Consider the following 15470-nt stretch of genomic DNA (forward strand, 5'->3'; position numbering starts at 1 on the left):
ACTTCTCCTATATATTATAAGGAACCACTGTCTTTCAAAATCAGTTTTAAAGTGGAGACAAACCAGAATTTAATGCTAAGTGATATTACCAGAATATCATAAAAACATATCCTGAAGAACAAAAATACATTTGGAAAAAACAAGAATAAACCTCTAGCAATCACACTAATCACATTTAAATTCTTAGAAAATAGGCAGATTACAAAACATGCTTGAAAAATATTCATGGGTTAAGTATGTCAATGGATGTGCACTTGTGAATTGTAATACCAGTGGCGAAGTCACCCTCAAAAGTAAAATTTTACTTGTTATTAGAATGTGATCAGTATTTAAGCAAACCCAAATGCACTATACGGGAAAGCAAGAACAGCAAGCCTAACAGCAGTGGGGATGCATCTGATCCTCTGACCTACCCCAGGGTGCACAGCAAGGATCAGCCAGCACGTTCTGTCTCCCTAGGCCCAAACAAACCCCCAGAATCATCTCCAAACAGAGCATGTCAGGTAGCAACTACCAAGAGACCACACAAAAAATATTAAATTAAACCTATTTTCTAACCCTCATCTAGGATTTTAGGGACTTGAAACATTTAAATAGATGTTTAGACAATTATTTTTAAATCAGAAATGGTTGTATTTTCATATTATCAAGAATTCACATAATCAAGAAACAGATTCCAATGTAGTTTTCACTTCAAAGACCAAGATCCATCACTGACACACCACCACAAAACGACATGCAATGGCAACCTTAAAAATCCATTAGTATAAAACAAAGGAATATGCTGTTTTCTTTGAAGAAAAGAAAGCATACTCTTGACACTATGATAACAAGCTTTGCATGCTGATGATGAACATACACAGGCCATGAATAAGAGTACTGACAAAACAGAAAAAGGAATACCCTTTCCAACAGAAGCAGTAACTTCTCTCATTCTCTACTCATTAAGGTAGGAGAGTGACTTAAGGCATGAATGCTACTGGATTTTTATGGATCAACAACAAAATAAGAAGTAAAGGGATAATTTATGGCATAAACAAAGATACCAAACACTTAACACTTACTTTTGCAAAAGCTTCAAAGATGTCAAAGGAAGATGGCAGCTGAGAAGCATCCTGGATTTCTTCTCTCATGAAATGTTGAAATGTCATCACAAGTTGCCTGAGGCCATCTTTCTTATCTTCAGTCAGTTTGTTAATATCTTTTTTAAAGAGAAAATAAATAATAGCACAATCACACAGTGAATTTTTAATGGGTAATGTTCAGGTGTTCAATGGTAGCTGTTCAACGAGACTTCTCCTCTCCAGATTTCATTCTAACAGAGAGCAAATACATTTCTTTTTATTTTCTCACAACTACAAATTACAATACATACAGTATCAATTAAATAGTACCAAACTTCATCTACAAGATCAAATACCTATCAAAACAAAATAAATACACATACAGACAAGAAACACTGCAACCAAAATCTATAAAGATGTGTGTTACAGGTCCTCCACTTCACCATGTACACACTTTCAAAGCCATCACAAATGCTGAAAGTCAGTGAATTTAAGCAGATCTTTTTCATGAACCAATTTACAACCATGTTATGACCAACTGATAAACGGCGTATCTCAAAGGCAAAAAAAAAAAAAGAAAGAAAGAAAGAAAGAAAGAAAGAAAGAAAAGAAAGAAAGAAAGAAAAAAGAAAAGAAAAGAAAAGAAAAGAAAAGAAAAGAAAAGAAAAGAAAAGAAAAGAAAAAAATAATAAAAAGTTCAGCTAGAGTTCAACTGGTGAAATGTATCACACAAAAAGTACATGGAAAAGAACACGGGACCAACCAAAAAAATCTGGACTTCAAGTTATTTCCACATCGAATAAACAAGATGTGGTGCTGCTAAAACCCAAACAGAAAGAGAAGGTTCCAGAGCCTAGTTGTCAAAAAATCACCTCCTGGAAAACTCAGTTTAATTTATACCACAGAAAGGTGTTAGGTTTAAGAGTATACAATTAATAGCATTTGAGAACATTTCACTTAAAGCAGCAGGTAGGCCACCACCACTGAGCAGGGCTACTATTAACAGTAAAACTCACTGCAAGAGATGTTAATTACCTAGCAGTAACAGAACACACACAAAAAAAGACTAATTAGTTCTCTATTAAAACTGAAAAGATACATCAAGTTGAACTACAGCATAATTCTGGGGCTCATGTCAGGTCTAAATATTCTCTTTAAATTAATTGTTCAACAGAACAATTAACCCAATGATTTCTTAAATAATAATTTATTATCATCGGCACTTAGGATCCCATAACCATAAATCTGTACTAGATCATCTTCTTAGTTTTCTCCGCCCAGAAATATTAAACTGTGTCGCAAAATTTACTCTATGAGCCCTGGCTACGTTGGGGTTGAATCATCAACAACCTCACTGAAGGGACTCTGTGCTAGTAGAAAAGGAACATGTACCCCGCATTACTGAACACTCATATGTGGAGGGCCTGTCAGTGTTGCCAAGTATCATGGCCACCATCATGGTAGCAGAAAAGAAGAATAATGCTCAATCAGACAGCCCAAATCACCCATACCATCTACTTTGCTTATTATCTAAAGGATTAATGAATCTAAATGTTCCCTACAACCCTCTTGTTCACATCACTATTCCTGGCATCAAAAAGAAACAAAGAGTAGGTTATAGTATTTTACAAACTCCTAAACAGCCAAAGCTACCCTGGAATCAATTAAATAAGCTAATGTGTCAATCGTATATAAAAACATGAAAAGTTTTGTTAGATTTACCTCAAATAATGAGACAGCACAACAATGGTAAAGAGAGAGCAATGCATAAGGTCAGCAAATAAATGACAGGATTTTTTTGGTGCTGACAGACAATCACTTACTTGACTCCAGATCATAAAATGAGTAAAGTTTCTCCGATTCAGAAGGTGTTTCTTCCATCTGTGAAGAAAAGGGGGAAAACACCAAAAACAATTTCAAGTGCTCCAAAATATAAATGAATATATTTGAACCTCTTTAGATATTTAAATGAAAGTCTATTTAAAAAGACAACATTCTATATATTCCTCCTCTTCATCTCTTAGAGTTGAATTATTCAATCAATAACAATTTTAAAATAATATCTAAGTAGTAACTTAACCCAGCAGTTTAATTTCCAAATGCAAAATTCTTTTACAAGAAGTTTTCATACTTTTACTTTTTCCCCAGCTCTACCCACAGACTCGTATCACTGTAAGGATTTGACTATAGAAAAGCAGATTACAGAAAAGCAAAGATGGATGAATAAAAATAAGAATTCATTACAAACTGTGCAACCTTTACCAAGTTACCTTAATGAAGATGTGTCTATTTCCTTATCTAAAACATAGGAGTAATCATAGCACCTGATTCCAAAAAAAAAATCAACCTCAAATATAATGATCATATTTTAATGTCTAGCAATTAAAAATGTATAACAAAGTTGATCGAATTTCTTAATGCTTTGAAATAAATTTGTAATTTTTAGTTCAATACAATATATATTTGCAAACAGTAGCTAAATATATGATGGATGTTATATATTCAGTCCAAAGACAATGCCCATTTGGTATTACACATCCATTTTTTAAAAATTGAAGCAAATTGACATATAACATTATGATAGTTTTACATGTAAAAACATTTTACATTCTTACAACTCTCTATAGAATTTTATAGTCCCTCCACCCAAAAGCAGGTCAGACAGAGCTGGATACTGAAATAATTTGAGAAAAAGATATTCATGTAAAAGCCTGGCAAAAAAGAAGTCTGGAGGGTATCGCCACAGGTTTACTTCACAGAACACAGTGGCTGTTTAGGCAGAATAGGGGGAAAGGACTGAAGAAACAATTTCAATGAAACATGGCAGCACTTTTCCATGTATGATTAATTGTCATCTAATTAAAGCCTCACTTCAAGAAGCAACCAAAAAGTGATACACCTGCCCTGTGCATTAGTTCATGGTCAAAAAGTTATGAAGGCAACTTAACAGACATTTCTGATATCTCATGCCTTCAATACAGGACCTTATGTTTCTAAGGTTATGATTACACACGCAGGGCCCTGTACTGTCTCACCACCACTGATACTGACATTAATAGGGAAATGGCTAGGTTTTGTATTAAGATACTCCCAGGAATAATCTACCTTCTACCTTCATGTGGATTTAATGTTAGCAGTAATAATACGAGGAGCCTGGGGGGCTCAGTCAGTTGAGTGCCTGACTCTTAATTTCAGCTCAGGTCATGATCTCAGAGTCGTGAGATTGAGCCACAGGTCAGGCTCAGGCTCAGAGAGTCTGCTTGAGAATGCTTCTTCCCTCTCCCTCCACCCTTCCCCCCACACTCACACAATAAATAAATTAATAGATAGATAGATAGATAGATAGATAGATAGATAGATAAAATCTTTTGGAAAAAAATATGAGCAATACATACAACTGCAAGTGCCTTGATTAACTAAAACCCAAGCATATTTCACAAGTTTTATACTTACAAGTTTGAAAACAACTCTGCCAAGCAGTCGAACGGAATCCGGGGGATACCTGGGTTTGCAGCTTTTAAGGCATTTGCATTCTCGCTTGTGGTCCGGCCAAGCTTTTTTCTGATAAGACAAGAGTGGGGACAGCACAAGTGACATAAAAATGTAACTTTCATTTATACCGGTTTTGGATGAGGAAAGTCATCAACATTAATTTAATTTCAACAGCCTAAATATAAGTACAAAATAGAAAATGAAAGCAATATTTTAATACTAATAGAAATGCAGAATCCAGTCTTTGCCAAGCATGTAATTACCAGGTGTGGACATTGATGCCTCTCCTCCACCTCTGCCCTTTAATTTACCCCATGGTTATTACCTGGCTGGTGGAGCCCAAATGAAGAATCATTATGGCTTACTTAATAATTTATTACATAGTCTCTTAGCTGATTAAATAAGATTCAATAATAGTAATTTAGAATACAAAAAGAAAATATCACACCAAATTAGAAAATAAGCACATGGTTCAGGAAAATCAAAACAGGGCAGAAAGCCTTCTGAATTTCTATGCTGCTATAGAGAGTACAGAGGTATCAAGAGCTAATATAACAATAAATATGAAACCTTTTGTTTTTGAAGATCACACAGAAAGGGGTGATTAGCTAAAATGACCAAATGTCATTTGCCCAGTACTGCTGTGGTTTATTTATGTCACTCTGGCCTAATCATTAATAATAACCCTTTTGTTCCAGAAAGTGTGCTTTGGATGATAAATTACAGGGTCACTTAACCCATGATCCCGCCCCTGTGCTAGTGTGGCTGAAAGACCAGTGAGCCAGGATTGTTACCAATCCTGTAACAATGAGAAGAGAGGACAGCGGGGAGGACACTGTCTCCCTGAATCTTGGAGTCAGAAATGTTATGGCTCCTTCACATAGAATTACTTCTATAGAAAAATCCAATCCAGAGTATCTAAGACTTAACCCTGGTGAGTGGGGAACAGCTCAACCAAATGTCTGATATGTCTAATCCAACCGAAAGCTGGAAGTTCTATCACTGAAATGCCTGACACTCTCTTGCTTCAAAAATTGTAAATCTGCCTCCCAACTTCTCACCTTATAAAATCCCTCCACAAGGAACTCTCTTTGCCACCTGTAGCACAAATATGTACTGCAACCAAAAATTTCAAAACTGGGGGAGCCTCAGTGGTCCAATCGGTTAAATATCTGGGGTCATGATCTTGGGGTCCTGGGATCAAGCCCCACATTGGGCTCTCAACTCAGTGGGGAGTTAGCTTGTCCCTCTGTCTGTCCCCCTGCCCTCGTGTGTGCACATGTATGTGCCCCCCTCAAATAATAATTTTTTTAAAAAAATTTCAAAACTGCTGGAGCTACTTTGAAACTGTGACTTGAATTCAAGCTCAAGCCAGCATTTCATTCAGAAAGACTCCTGAGTTGAGTTGCTGAGTGAAGGTGTGGCTTATCTGCCATTTCCTCTGAACCCAATCTTGAAGACACTGTCTGCAAAGGGCATATCACTTTTCTTATCAACTCTACCCATGACTCTCTCACTTCATTTCTTCTTATCCACTACAGCTATGCTCTTAATGTGATGTTTGTAATCTTTTTATTTTTAGTATTTACACTTCACTCACTTCTAAACAAGACTCATTTGCTTCAAAATAAAGATGTATATGAAATATGTTTGTAAAATTAGAAACGGAAAAAATGTTAAAGTTATAAAAAAATAGTCTTCTAGCATTCACTAGCATCCTACAGTATGTTAGACACATGGCTAAACAATTTAAAAAGTGTATTTAATTTGACTTTCATAATAATGCAAACAGTAGATATTATACTTACTTTAAAGATGAATAAAGAAAAGCTGGGTGGGATCTCACCACCAAGGTACATAAACATAAAGGAGGAGAGGAAAGATTCTTAGTATTCTACACAGGAGAGCTAAGTAATTGCCATGTCTGTGCACTACATTTATCTAACTTGCCTTACAGGCAAGGCAAAAAATAAAGCATAATGGCTTATATAATCCTCATTTGACAGAAAAGAAAAACATATAGCTTTACTAAGTATTAAATCACAGGAGGAATTTATTCCAAGAATGCTAATAAACATATTGGACAATTCTAATTGCCTTCATAGAGCTACTTCTAATGTCAGTATTCACTAAAAGGCATACTATTAAACTATAAGTCAGTGAAAGACAATGTTTCTACTGTTTAGGGGGCTAGTCTAGAACCAGCAAATTAGCAACTTACCAATATATGTAAGATCACTTTAAAAAAATATTGTTCCGAGCAGCCTGAATGGCTCAGCAGTTTAGCACCACCTTCAGCCCAGGGTGTGATCCTGGAGACTCGGGATCGAGTCCCATGTCAGGCTCCCTGCATGGAGCCTGCTTCTCCCCTGCCTGTGTCTCTGCCTCTCTCTCTCTGTCGCTCATAAATAAATAAATAAAAATCTTTAAAAAATAATATGGTTCCATTGTCAAATAAGTTAGAAAAATGCTACATAATAAACACCCTGATTAGAGATTTGAAGTAATTTCATTTGCTAAAAAGCTCTGCATTAAGGAAACTTATATAACTTAGTTAACACAGTTTCCCATGATTTTTATTGCCATAAAAATATGGCAAATATTTTGGAAAATGAGGTTGGTATATATGGACTCAGATAGAACTGCATACTTTGTTTCCTTCATCTGATTTTTCCATGAGAGTGGGTTTAGCAGACAAATTCACAATCTTTCACACTAATATTTTTTATTACTGATGGAAAGGAAAACCACAACTTTGGTATTAAAAGTTGAGAAGACCCACAGCAAATATCATTCTCAATGGGGAAGCACTGGGAGCCTTTCCCCTAAGATCAGGAACAAGACAGGGATGTCCACTCTCACCACTGCTATTCAACATAGTACTGGAAGTCCTAGCCTCAGCAATCAGACAACAAAAAGACATTAAAGGCATTCAAATTGGCAAAGAAGAAGTCAAACTCTCCCTCTTCGCAAATGACATGATACTGTACATAGAAAGCCCAAAAGACTCCACCCCAAGATTGCTAGAACTCATACAGCAATTTGGCAGCATGGCAGGATACAAAATCAATGCCCAGAAATCAGTGGCATTTCTATACACTAATAATGAGACTGAAGAAAGAGAAATTAAGGAGTCAATCCCATTTACAATTGCACCCAAAAGCATAAGATACCTAGGAATAAACCTAACCAAAGAGGTAAAGGATCTATACCCTAAAAACCACAGAACACTTCTGAAAGAAATTGAGGAAGACACAAAGAGATGGAAAAATATTCCATGCTCATGGATTGGCAGAATAAATATTGTGAAAATGTCAATGTTACCCAGGGCAATATACACGTTTAATGCAATCCCTATCAAAATACCATGGACTTTCTTCAGAGAGTTAGAACAAATTATTTTAAGATTTGTGTGGAATCAGAAAAGACCCCGAATAGCCAGGGGAATTTTAAAAAAGAAAACCATATCTGGGGGTATCACAATGCCAGATTTCAGGTTGTACTACAAAGCTGTGGTCATCAAGACAGTGTGGTACTGGCACAAAAACAGACACATCGATCAATGGAACAGAATAGAGAACCCAGAAGTGGACCCTCAACTTTATGGTCAACTAATATTCGATAAAGGAGGAAAGACTATCCATTGGAAGAAAGACAGTCTCTTCAATAAATGGTGCTGGGAAAATTGGACATCCACATGCAGAAGAATGAAACTAGACCACTCTCTTGCACCATACACAAAGATAAATTCAAAATGGATGAAAGATCTAAATGTGAGACAAGATTCCATCAAAATTCTAGAGGAGAACACAGGCAACACCCTTTTTGAACTCGGCCACACTAACTTCTTGCAAGATATATCCACGAAGGCAAAAGAAACAAAAGCAAAAATGAACTATTGGGACTTCATCAAGATAAGAAGCTTTTGCACAGCAAAGGATACAGTCAACAAAACTAAAAGACAACCTACAGAATGGGAGAAGATATTTGCAAATGACATATCAGATAAAGGGCTAGTTTCCAAGATCTATAAAGAACTTATTAAACTCAACACCAAAGAAACAAACAATCCAATCATGAAATGGGCAAAAGACATGAAGAGAAATCTCACAGAGGAAGACATGGACATGGCCAACATGCACATGAGAAAATGCTCTGCATCACTTGCCATCAGAGAAATACAAATCAAAACCACAATGAGATACCACCTCACACCAGTGAGAATGGGAAAAATTAACAAGGCAGGAAACCACAAATGTTGGAGAGGATGCGGAGGAAAGGGAACCCTCTTACACTGTCGGTGGGAATGTAAACTGGTGCAGCCACTCTGGAAAACAGTGTGGAGGTTCCTCAAAGAGTTAAAAATAGACCTGCCTTACAACCCAGCAATTGCACTGTTGGGGATTTACCCTAAAGATACAGAGGCAATGAAACGCCGGGACACCTGCACCCCGATGTTTATAGCAGCAATGGCCACAATAGCCAAACTGTGGAAGGAGCCTCACTGTCCATCGAAAGATGAGTGAATAAAGAAGATGTGGTTTATGTATACAATGGAATATTACTCAGCCATTAGAAATGACAAATACCCACTATTTGCTTCAACGTGGATGGAACTGGAGGGTATTATGCTGAGTGAAGTAAGTCAATTGGAGAAGGACAAACATTATATGTTCTCATTCATTTGGGGAATATAAATAATAGTGAAAGGGAATATAAGGGAAGGGAGAAGAAATGTGTGGGAAATATCAGAAAGGGAGACGGAACATAAAGACTCCTAACTCTGGGAAACGAACTAGGGGTGGTAGAAGGGGAGGAGGGCGGGGGGTGGGAGTGAATGGGTGACGGGCACTGGGGGTTATGGGTTATTCTGTATGTTGGTAAATTGAACACCAATAAAAAATAAATTTTAAAAAAAAGGAAAAAAAATAAAAAATAAATAAAAGTTGAGAAGACCAAGAGATGCCCTCATGGGCCCAGCTATGTGGGCAGGAATAAACCACAAGTACTAATGGGTCTCAGAAAACACTGGTCCTGTTCAAAGCCTGAGCAACTGTCCAGATGACAAAGGACTGCTCCCAGCAAAAGAAGGCTGAGACCATTTGGACCAAAAGATCTTAAGAGCAGATTTTAATCAATACTTGTAAGTACAAGAGATCATCCACAACTCCTTTGTTATATTCTGAGCAGCTCAGTTTACTGCTGGCTTACCAGGCTAAAGTAACTACAAAATGTATGCCTAGGTAAAGAACCCGTTAATCTGTTACATGACATTACTTAGAATTACACATCCAAATTTTGGAGAATTCCTGTCAAAACAACTTTAGGTCTTTAGCATTATTAATATCGCACTCCTATTTCTCATCTTACTAGACAGTATGTTTCTTAAAGCTATTCCTAAATCACTGCATGAAAACACCAGAGAACATTCTTATCTTCCCATTTGCTTCAGGAAAAAGATATTCAGTCTTTTCATCTAAAAACCAAACCAGATCTATATAAATACAGAAAGTCATCAACTTAAAACTGGTCTATAGCATAGTGGCAATGTACATCCTACTTCATATCTTACCATGATATTAAAAACCATGTTTTTAAAACATTAATTATTAAGATTTACTGTTCAGCATCACCATCACATCTTACCATAAGGCTCACTAACAGAAGCATACCACAGAAAAGGCTCACAAAGCAATCTTTCAAGTAACCACATTAGACGTTGAAAGCAAAACCTCACAATCTTACAAAAGCATTAGGTATTATCTAAACTGTACAAACTTTAACCTTGGTTTAGATGTCAACAGCACATAATATATCTGCCAGTTTTTCAAAGACAACCTCCCTGATTTACTTTTTCCTATTTTCTTCCTTTACTGCAATGCAGGATATAATTAAGATTGTGTTCACAATACTGGCTGTAATGTTTTCTGTTCTCAAAGTTGAAAATTAACAATGATGTACAATAAGCACAGATTAGCATGAAAGACAAAGGAAAGTGAAATGTTGCATTAAAACACAAAGACAATGGGAAAAAGAGTTTTGGATGGAAAAAAGGAAATGAAGACATCTATGATGATTCCACATGTCAGTACATACAAGACTCAGGAATGACTGGAATCTCTACATTTTCATGTTTTATAGTATTTATAGTGTCTCAGAACATAAACTAATTCAGTAAACCAGTAGCTTTCAATGGGGGTAACCCAATTAATATTGAGGGTTGTTTGGGAAATGTATGGGGGCATTCTTATTTGTTACTATGCCTGGGGAGAGACATGGCACTGAGTGGCCAGAAACCAGAGATGCTGGACATCCTGTGTAGGATAGTTCCATACAATGAAGAATACTTCCAGGGGTGCCTGGGTGGCTGAGTTAGTTGAGGGTCCAGCTCTTGATCTTGCCTCAGGACATGATCTCAGGGTCATAGGATCAAACCCCCTCATCAGGGTCTGCCCGCAGAGAGGGGTCTACTTAAGGATTCTCTCTCTCGGGGATCCCTGGGTGGCGCAGCGGTTTGGCACCTGCCTTTGGCCCAGGGCACGATCCTGGAGACCCGGGATCGAGTCCCACGTCAGGACCCCGGTGCATGGAGCCTGCTTCTCCCTCTGCCTATCTCTCTGCCTCTCTCTCTCTCTGTGTGTGACTATCATAAATAAATAAAAAAAATTAAAAAAAAAAAAAAAAGGATTCTCTCTCTCCCTCTCCCTCTGCACCTCTCACTGCTTGCATGCTTTCTTGCTCTCTCTAAAAATTAATTAATTAACTAACTAACTAACTAATCTTTTTTTAAAAAATCAACTGTTTCAAATCCAAGATGAGTTTTAACTATCCAAACATTCTATAAAGGAGACAAACTTGTTTCTTTTTTTTTTTTTTTTCCAAACTTGTTTCTATTTATCAGAGCCTGGAACTAAGTCTCCTTTCACATATAAAAACAAAGAGCTTGTTTTTACACAGCCTTGATAGCACTGAATTTTCTAGGTAAATCAAGGAAAGACTACATTTTAAGAACTCTAGCTGTTATTTAATATTTTATAAAAGCATATCACTGAAGGCAACAACACCTGTGGTATTTGAGGTACCCATAAGAACGTATTTTCTGATCCTGCATTTTGTACTTCCCTTTCCAAGGTACCTGTATAGCCAAAAATATCCGACTTCTCAATGATGTTCTCTAATCTACTCATGCCTAAGCATCTATATACTAAAATATGTATTACTCCTGTTGTGGTGAGCACTGGGTATTATTTGTAAGGGATGAATCACTAAATTCTACTCCTGAAACCAATATTATACTGTATGTTAACAAACTAGAATTTAAATAAAAATTTGAAAAAATAAAATACATAAATAAATTTTCATTTTTTCTCCTTTATGTTCAAGTTATAGCATTATATTAATATTGAACTTGAAAATATGTAAGTAGCTAAGTTGTATTAACTATGGAATTTCATTTCAAGATAGTAGAGAGGACAAAAAAATAATTATAATAAAAAGGTAAAAGGGCACCTGAGTAGCTCAGTCAATTGAGCATCCCACTCTTGATTTCTGCTCAGATGATGATCTCAGGGTCATAGGACAGAGCCCAGAGCTGAGCTCTGTGCTCAGCAGAGTCTGCTTGAGATTCTCTCTCCTCCCACTGCCCCTCCCACTACTTGTGTGCTCGCTCTCGCTCGCTCTCTCTCTCTCTCTCTAAAATAAATAAAAACTTTAAGCAAAAAGATAGAGTTAGGTCTGAGAGAGCTGAAAACTGCAGAGTGAGAACAATGCTACACAGGCATATACAGCACATGCACATGCACACACACATACACACACACACACATAAAAATATCTATTTAAATTCACAGCCTGAGACAACTGAAAAGATTCTGACAGTAGTGATGAGATAGGATCAGGTGTCCAAATTCTTTTTAATCACTACAAAGGATCTAAACTAAATTAAAAGGGGAGGCCATTGTATATGCTAAACAGAAGAAACAAAAAAAATAACTATCCTATATTTACTAAACTATTAAACTGTTGTCCTTTAGGAATGAACATTTTATAAGACTGAGGTGTGGAAAATGTTTCTAAGCAGGACATCAAACCCAAAAAGGAAAATATGTATATATTACACTACATTAAAAATAAATAACTTTTGTACATGAGAAAGAACAACCTAATACCACAAGCAAAATCGAAAGATAAAGGACAGACCAGGAGAACAAAGGCTACACTATATATGTTGACCATGTTAAATGTCTCTAAAATGAAAGGAGGTCTTAACAAAATAACTAAAGAAATGATGAATATTTCAACAAAAAAGTAAGGGATATGAATAGAAAACCCAAGACTAAAAAAGAAAAACAATAATTTAAAAAAAATAGACGAAACATACCAGCAAGCAAAGGAATGTGAAAAGAAAGAAGATAACAAGGGCAGCCTTAGTTCAGCAAAGGTGAGTAAAACTAACAGTATTTGGAAGGGTCTGGTGTCTGGGGTCTAATGAAATGGGAACATTCCAGCCTTATCAGTAGAACTGTAAGGTTTTCTAAACTTTTTTTTTTTTTTTAAATGAGAGAGAGAGCACACGAGTGAGCTCCTATGCAAGCTGCAGGAGGGCCAGGGAGAGAGAGAATACCAAGTAGACTCCACACCCCATGTAGAGCCCAACGTGGGGCTCAATCTCACACCCTGAGACCATGACCTGAGTAGAAATCAACAGTTGGACTCTTAACTGACTGAGCCCCCAGGCACCCCTCTCATCTTTCTCATAGGTGTCTGGTAATGAACAGAAAAACTCTTATGTGCATATTGTTGGCATATAAGTAATATTTATAATGCACTTAATCCTCACAAATGTAATTTATGTACAGAAAAAGTGTAAGAATGCTCATCATACATTTCTTTATAAAACTGAACTGGTAATAATTTTTTCAGCATTTCCTAAAAGAAAAAGCTACTTTTTGCCTTTCTCCTTATGCTTTCCCACAGTGTTTGAATTTTCTGCAAATATCATGTTATTATATTTACAAATAATAGTAAATATAATTATCTTTCTTATGTCTAACAACTGTCATTCAAGGAGAACCATTTTTACATGAAAGAGAAAGCAAAATTACTGTTCAGTAAACACTTAAATATTTTGGAAAATCTGCTTATAACTCAAAGAATGGTGTAAATGTATTAATTTTTAAATGTTAAAAAATACTTCACTGAAATATTCTGTAATGCAAAGACTGTTTTATTGGGTTAGCTTCATTCATGTCTGGTTTTTAAAAATAAATATACTACTGGGGCACCTGGGTGGCTCAGTTGTCAAGTATCTAACTTTTTTTTTTTTATTTTTTTTTTTATTTATGATAGTCACAGAGAGAGAAAGAGAGGCAGAGACACAGGCAGAGAGAAGCAGGCTCCATGCACCGGGAGCCCGACGTGGGAATCGATCCTGGGTCTCCAGGATCGCGCCCTAGGCCAAAGGCAGGCGCCAAACCGCTGCGCCACCCAGGGATCCCAAGTATCTAACTCTTGATTTTGGCTCAGGTCATGATCTCAGGGTCCCAGAACTAAGCCTCATGAAGGGCTCTGTGCTCATCATGGAGTCTGCTTGAGACTGTCTCTCTCCCTCTGACCCTGCCTGCATTCAATAAATAAATAAATAAATAAATAAATAAATAAATAAATAAATAAAATTTTTTAAAAGATAAATAAATAAGTATTCTACCAATTAGGTACATCTAGCATGTACCAGGTGTTCAAAAGCTATCTGATGATTTCTTCCTAAACCAGTATTCTTTATAGAAGATATAACTTACTATATATTTATCATTATTTGAAATTAAGGCCATCCAAAAAGAAAAAAAAGCAAGTAAACTCTCTAACAATACCTTCTTTGGCCAGTAAGACACGGTTTTGAATTCTAAAGAAGAGAATTGATGAAATGTGACAACAGAAAGAGAAAATCAATTTAGTTCTTCTTTCTTACACAAAATTACCTTAGCACTACTATGACAATTCCCTTCCTTCCCTGGAAACAAAGTCACTACAGCTCAATAACCCACTTAAATACTGTTAAATATTCGATTTGGGTTAAAGACTCATTTTAAGGCAGCTTATTATTGTGTGGGATGGAGTATGACACGTATCGAGCCTGGTTTGGGTAAACACATCTAATTCATGACCTGGGCTCACCAGATATTTATTCTGTAAGAAGACTAGGTTCAGTAATCTCTAAGGCAGCCTCCCCGTTATAAAATCCATGATGCTGTAATATCCATAGAAAAAGATATCTGAATTATGTCAAAATAGGTGTGAAATCTGCTCACATTAGGCTTACAAAGAGCTGAAAATTTGGAACAGTATTTCCTCAAATTCTGGATTACTGAGGATAAAGAAATTGGTGTAAAATATGCAAATAGAAAATGAATTCTTTTTAGTCATGTATTCAGCAATTGTATTTATCATAAATACCACTACCTGAACAACTTCTGTGTGAAAGATTGTTATGGTCTTTTTACCACAAATCACAAACAATATAGATAGAGATTTCCTATGAGCAAAATGTCAGGTAGCTGGGTTGCCATGAAACCTGTGGCAAAAAAAAAAAAAAAAAGGAAGAGAGAGAGAGAGAGACCCAATAGTTATTCTGGCCCTCACAAACCATTCAAGAGCCAATAGGGACACCTGGGTGGTGTCTGTGTTCAGCTCAGGGTGTGATCCTGGAGGACTGGGATCGAGTCACACATCGGGCTCCCTGCATGGAGCCTGCTTCTCCCTCTGCCTATGTCTCTGCCTCTCTCTCTCTTGTGTCTCTCATGAATAAATAAATAAAATCTTTAAAAAAGAAAGAAGAAAGAAAGAAAGAAAAGAAAGAAAGAAAGAAGAAGAAGAAAGAAAGAAAGAAAGAAAGAAAGAAAGAAAGAAAGAAAGAAA

General features: G+C 36.4%; 1 protein-coding gene across 7 annotated transcripts in view; it reads right to left on the reverse strand.

Annotated features, from left to right (window-relative positions):
- SMYD3 (SET and MYND domain containing 3) overlaps positions 1 to 15470 on the reverse strand; it is a 794127-nt gene that overhangs the window by 606712 nt on the left and 171945 nt on the right. For all 7 annotated transcript variants that reach the window (XM_049112431.1, XM_049112435.1, XM_049112436.1 and 4 more), the window contains 3 exons: positions 4518 to 4625; positions 2888 to 2945; positions 1065 to 1201 (listed from right to left, as the gene is read on the reverse strand). In XM_049112431.1, the coding sequence (XP_048968388.1) occupies positions 1065 to 1201; positions 2888 to 2945; positions 4518 to 4625 (303 nt within the window). The remainder of the gene's footprint in view (positions 1 to 1064; positions 1202 to 2887; positions 2946 to 4517; positions 4626 to 15470) is intronic.

This window comes from Canis lupus, chromosome 7 (genome assembly GCF_003254725.2).
Source record: "Canis lupus dingo isolate Sandy chromosome 7, ASM325472v2, whole genome shotgun sequence".
Taxonomy (NCBI): Eukaryota; Metazoa; Chordata; class Mammalia; order Carnivora; family Canidae; genus Canis; species Canis lupus.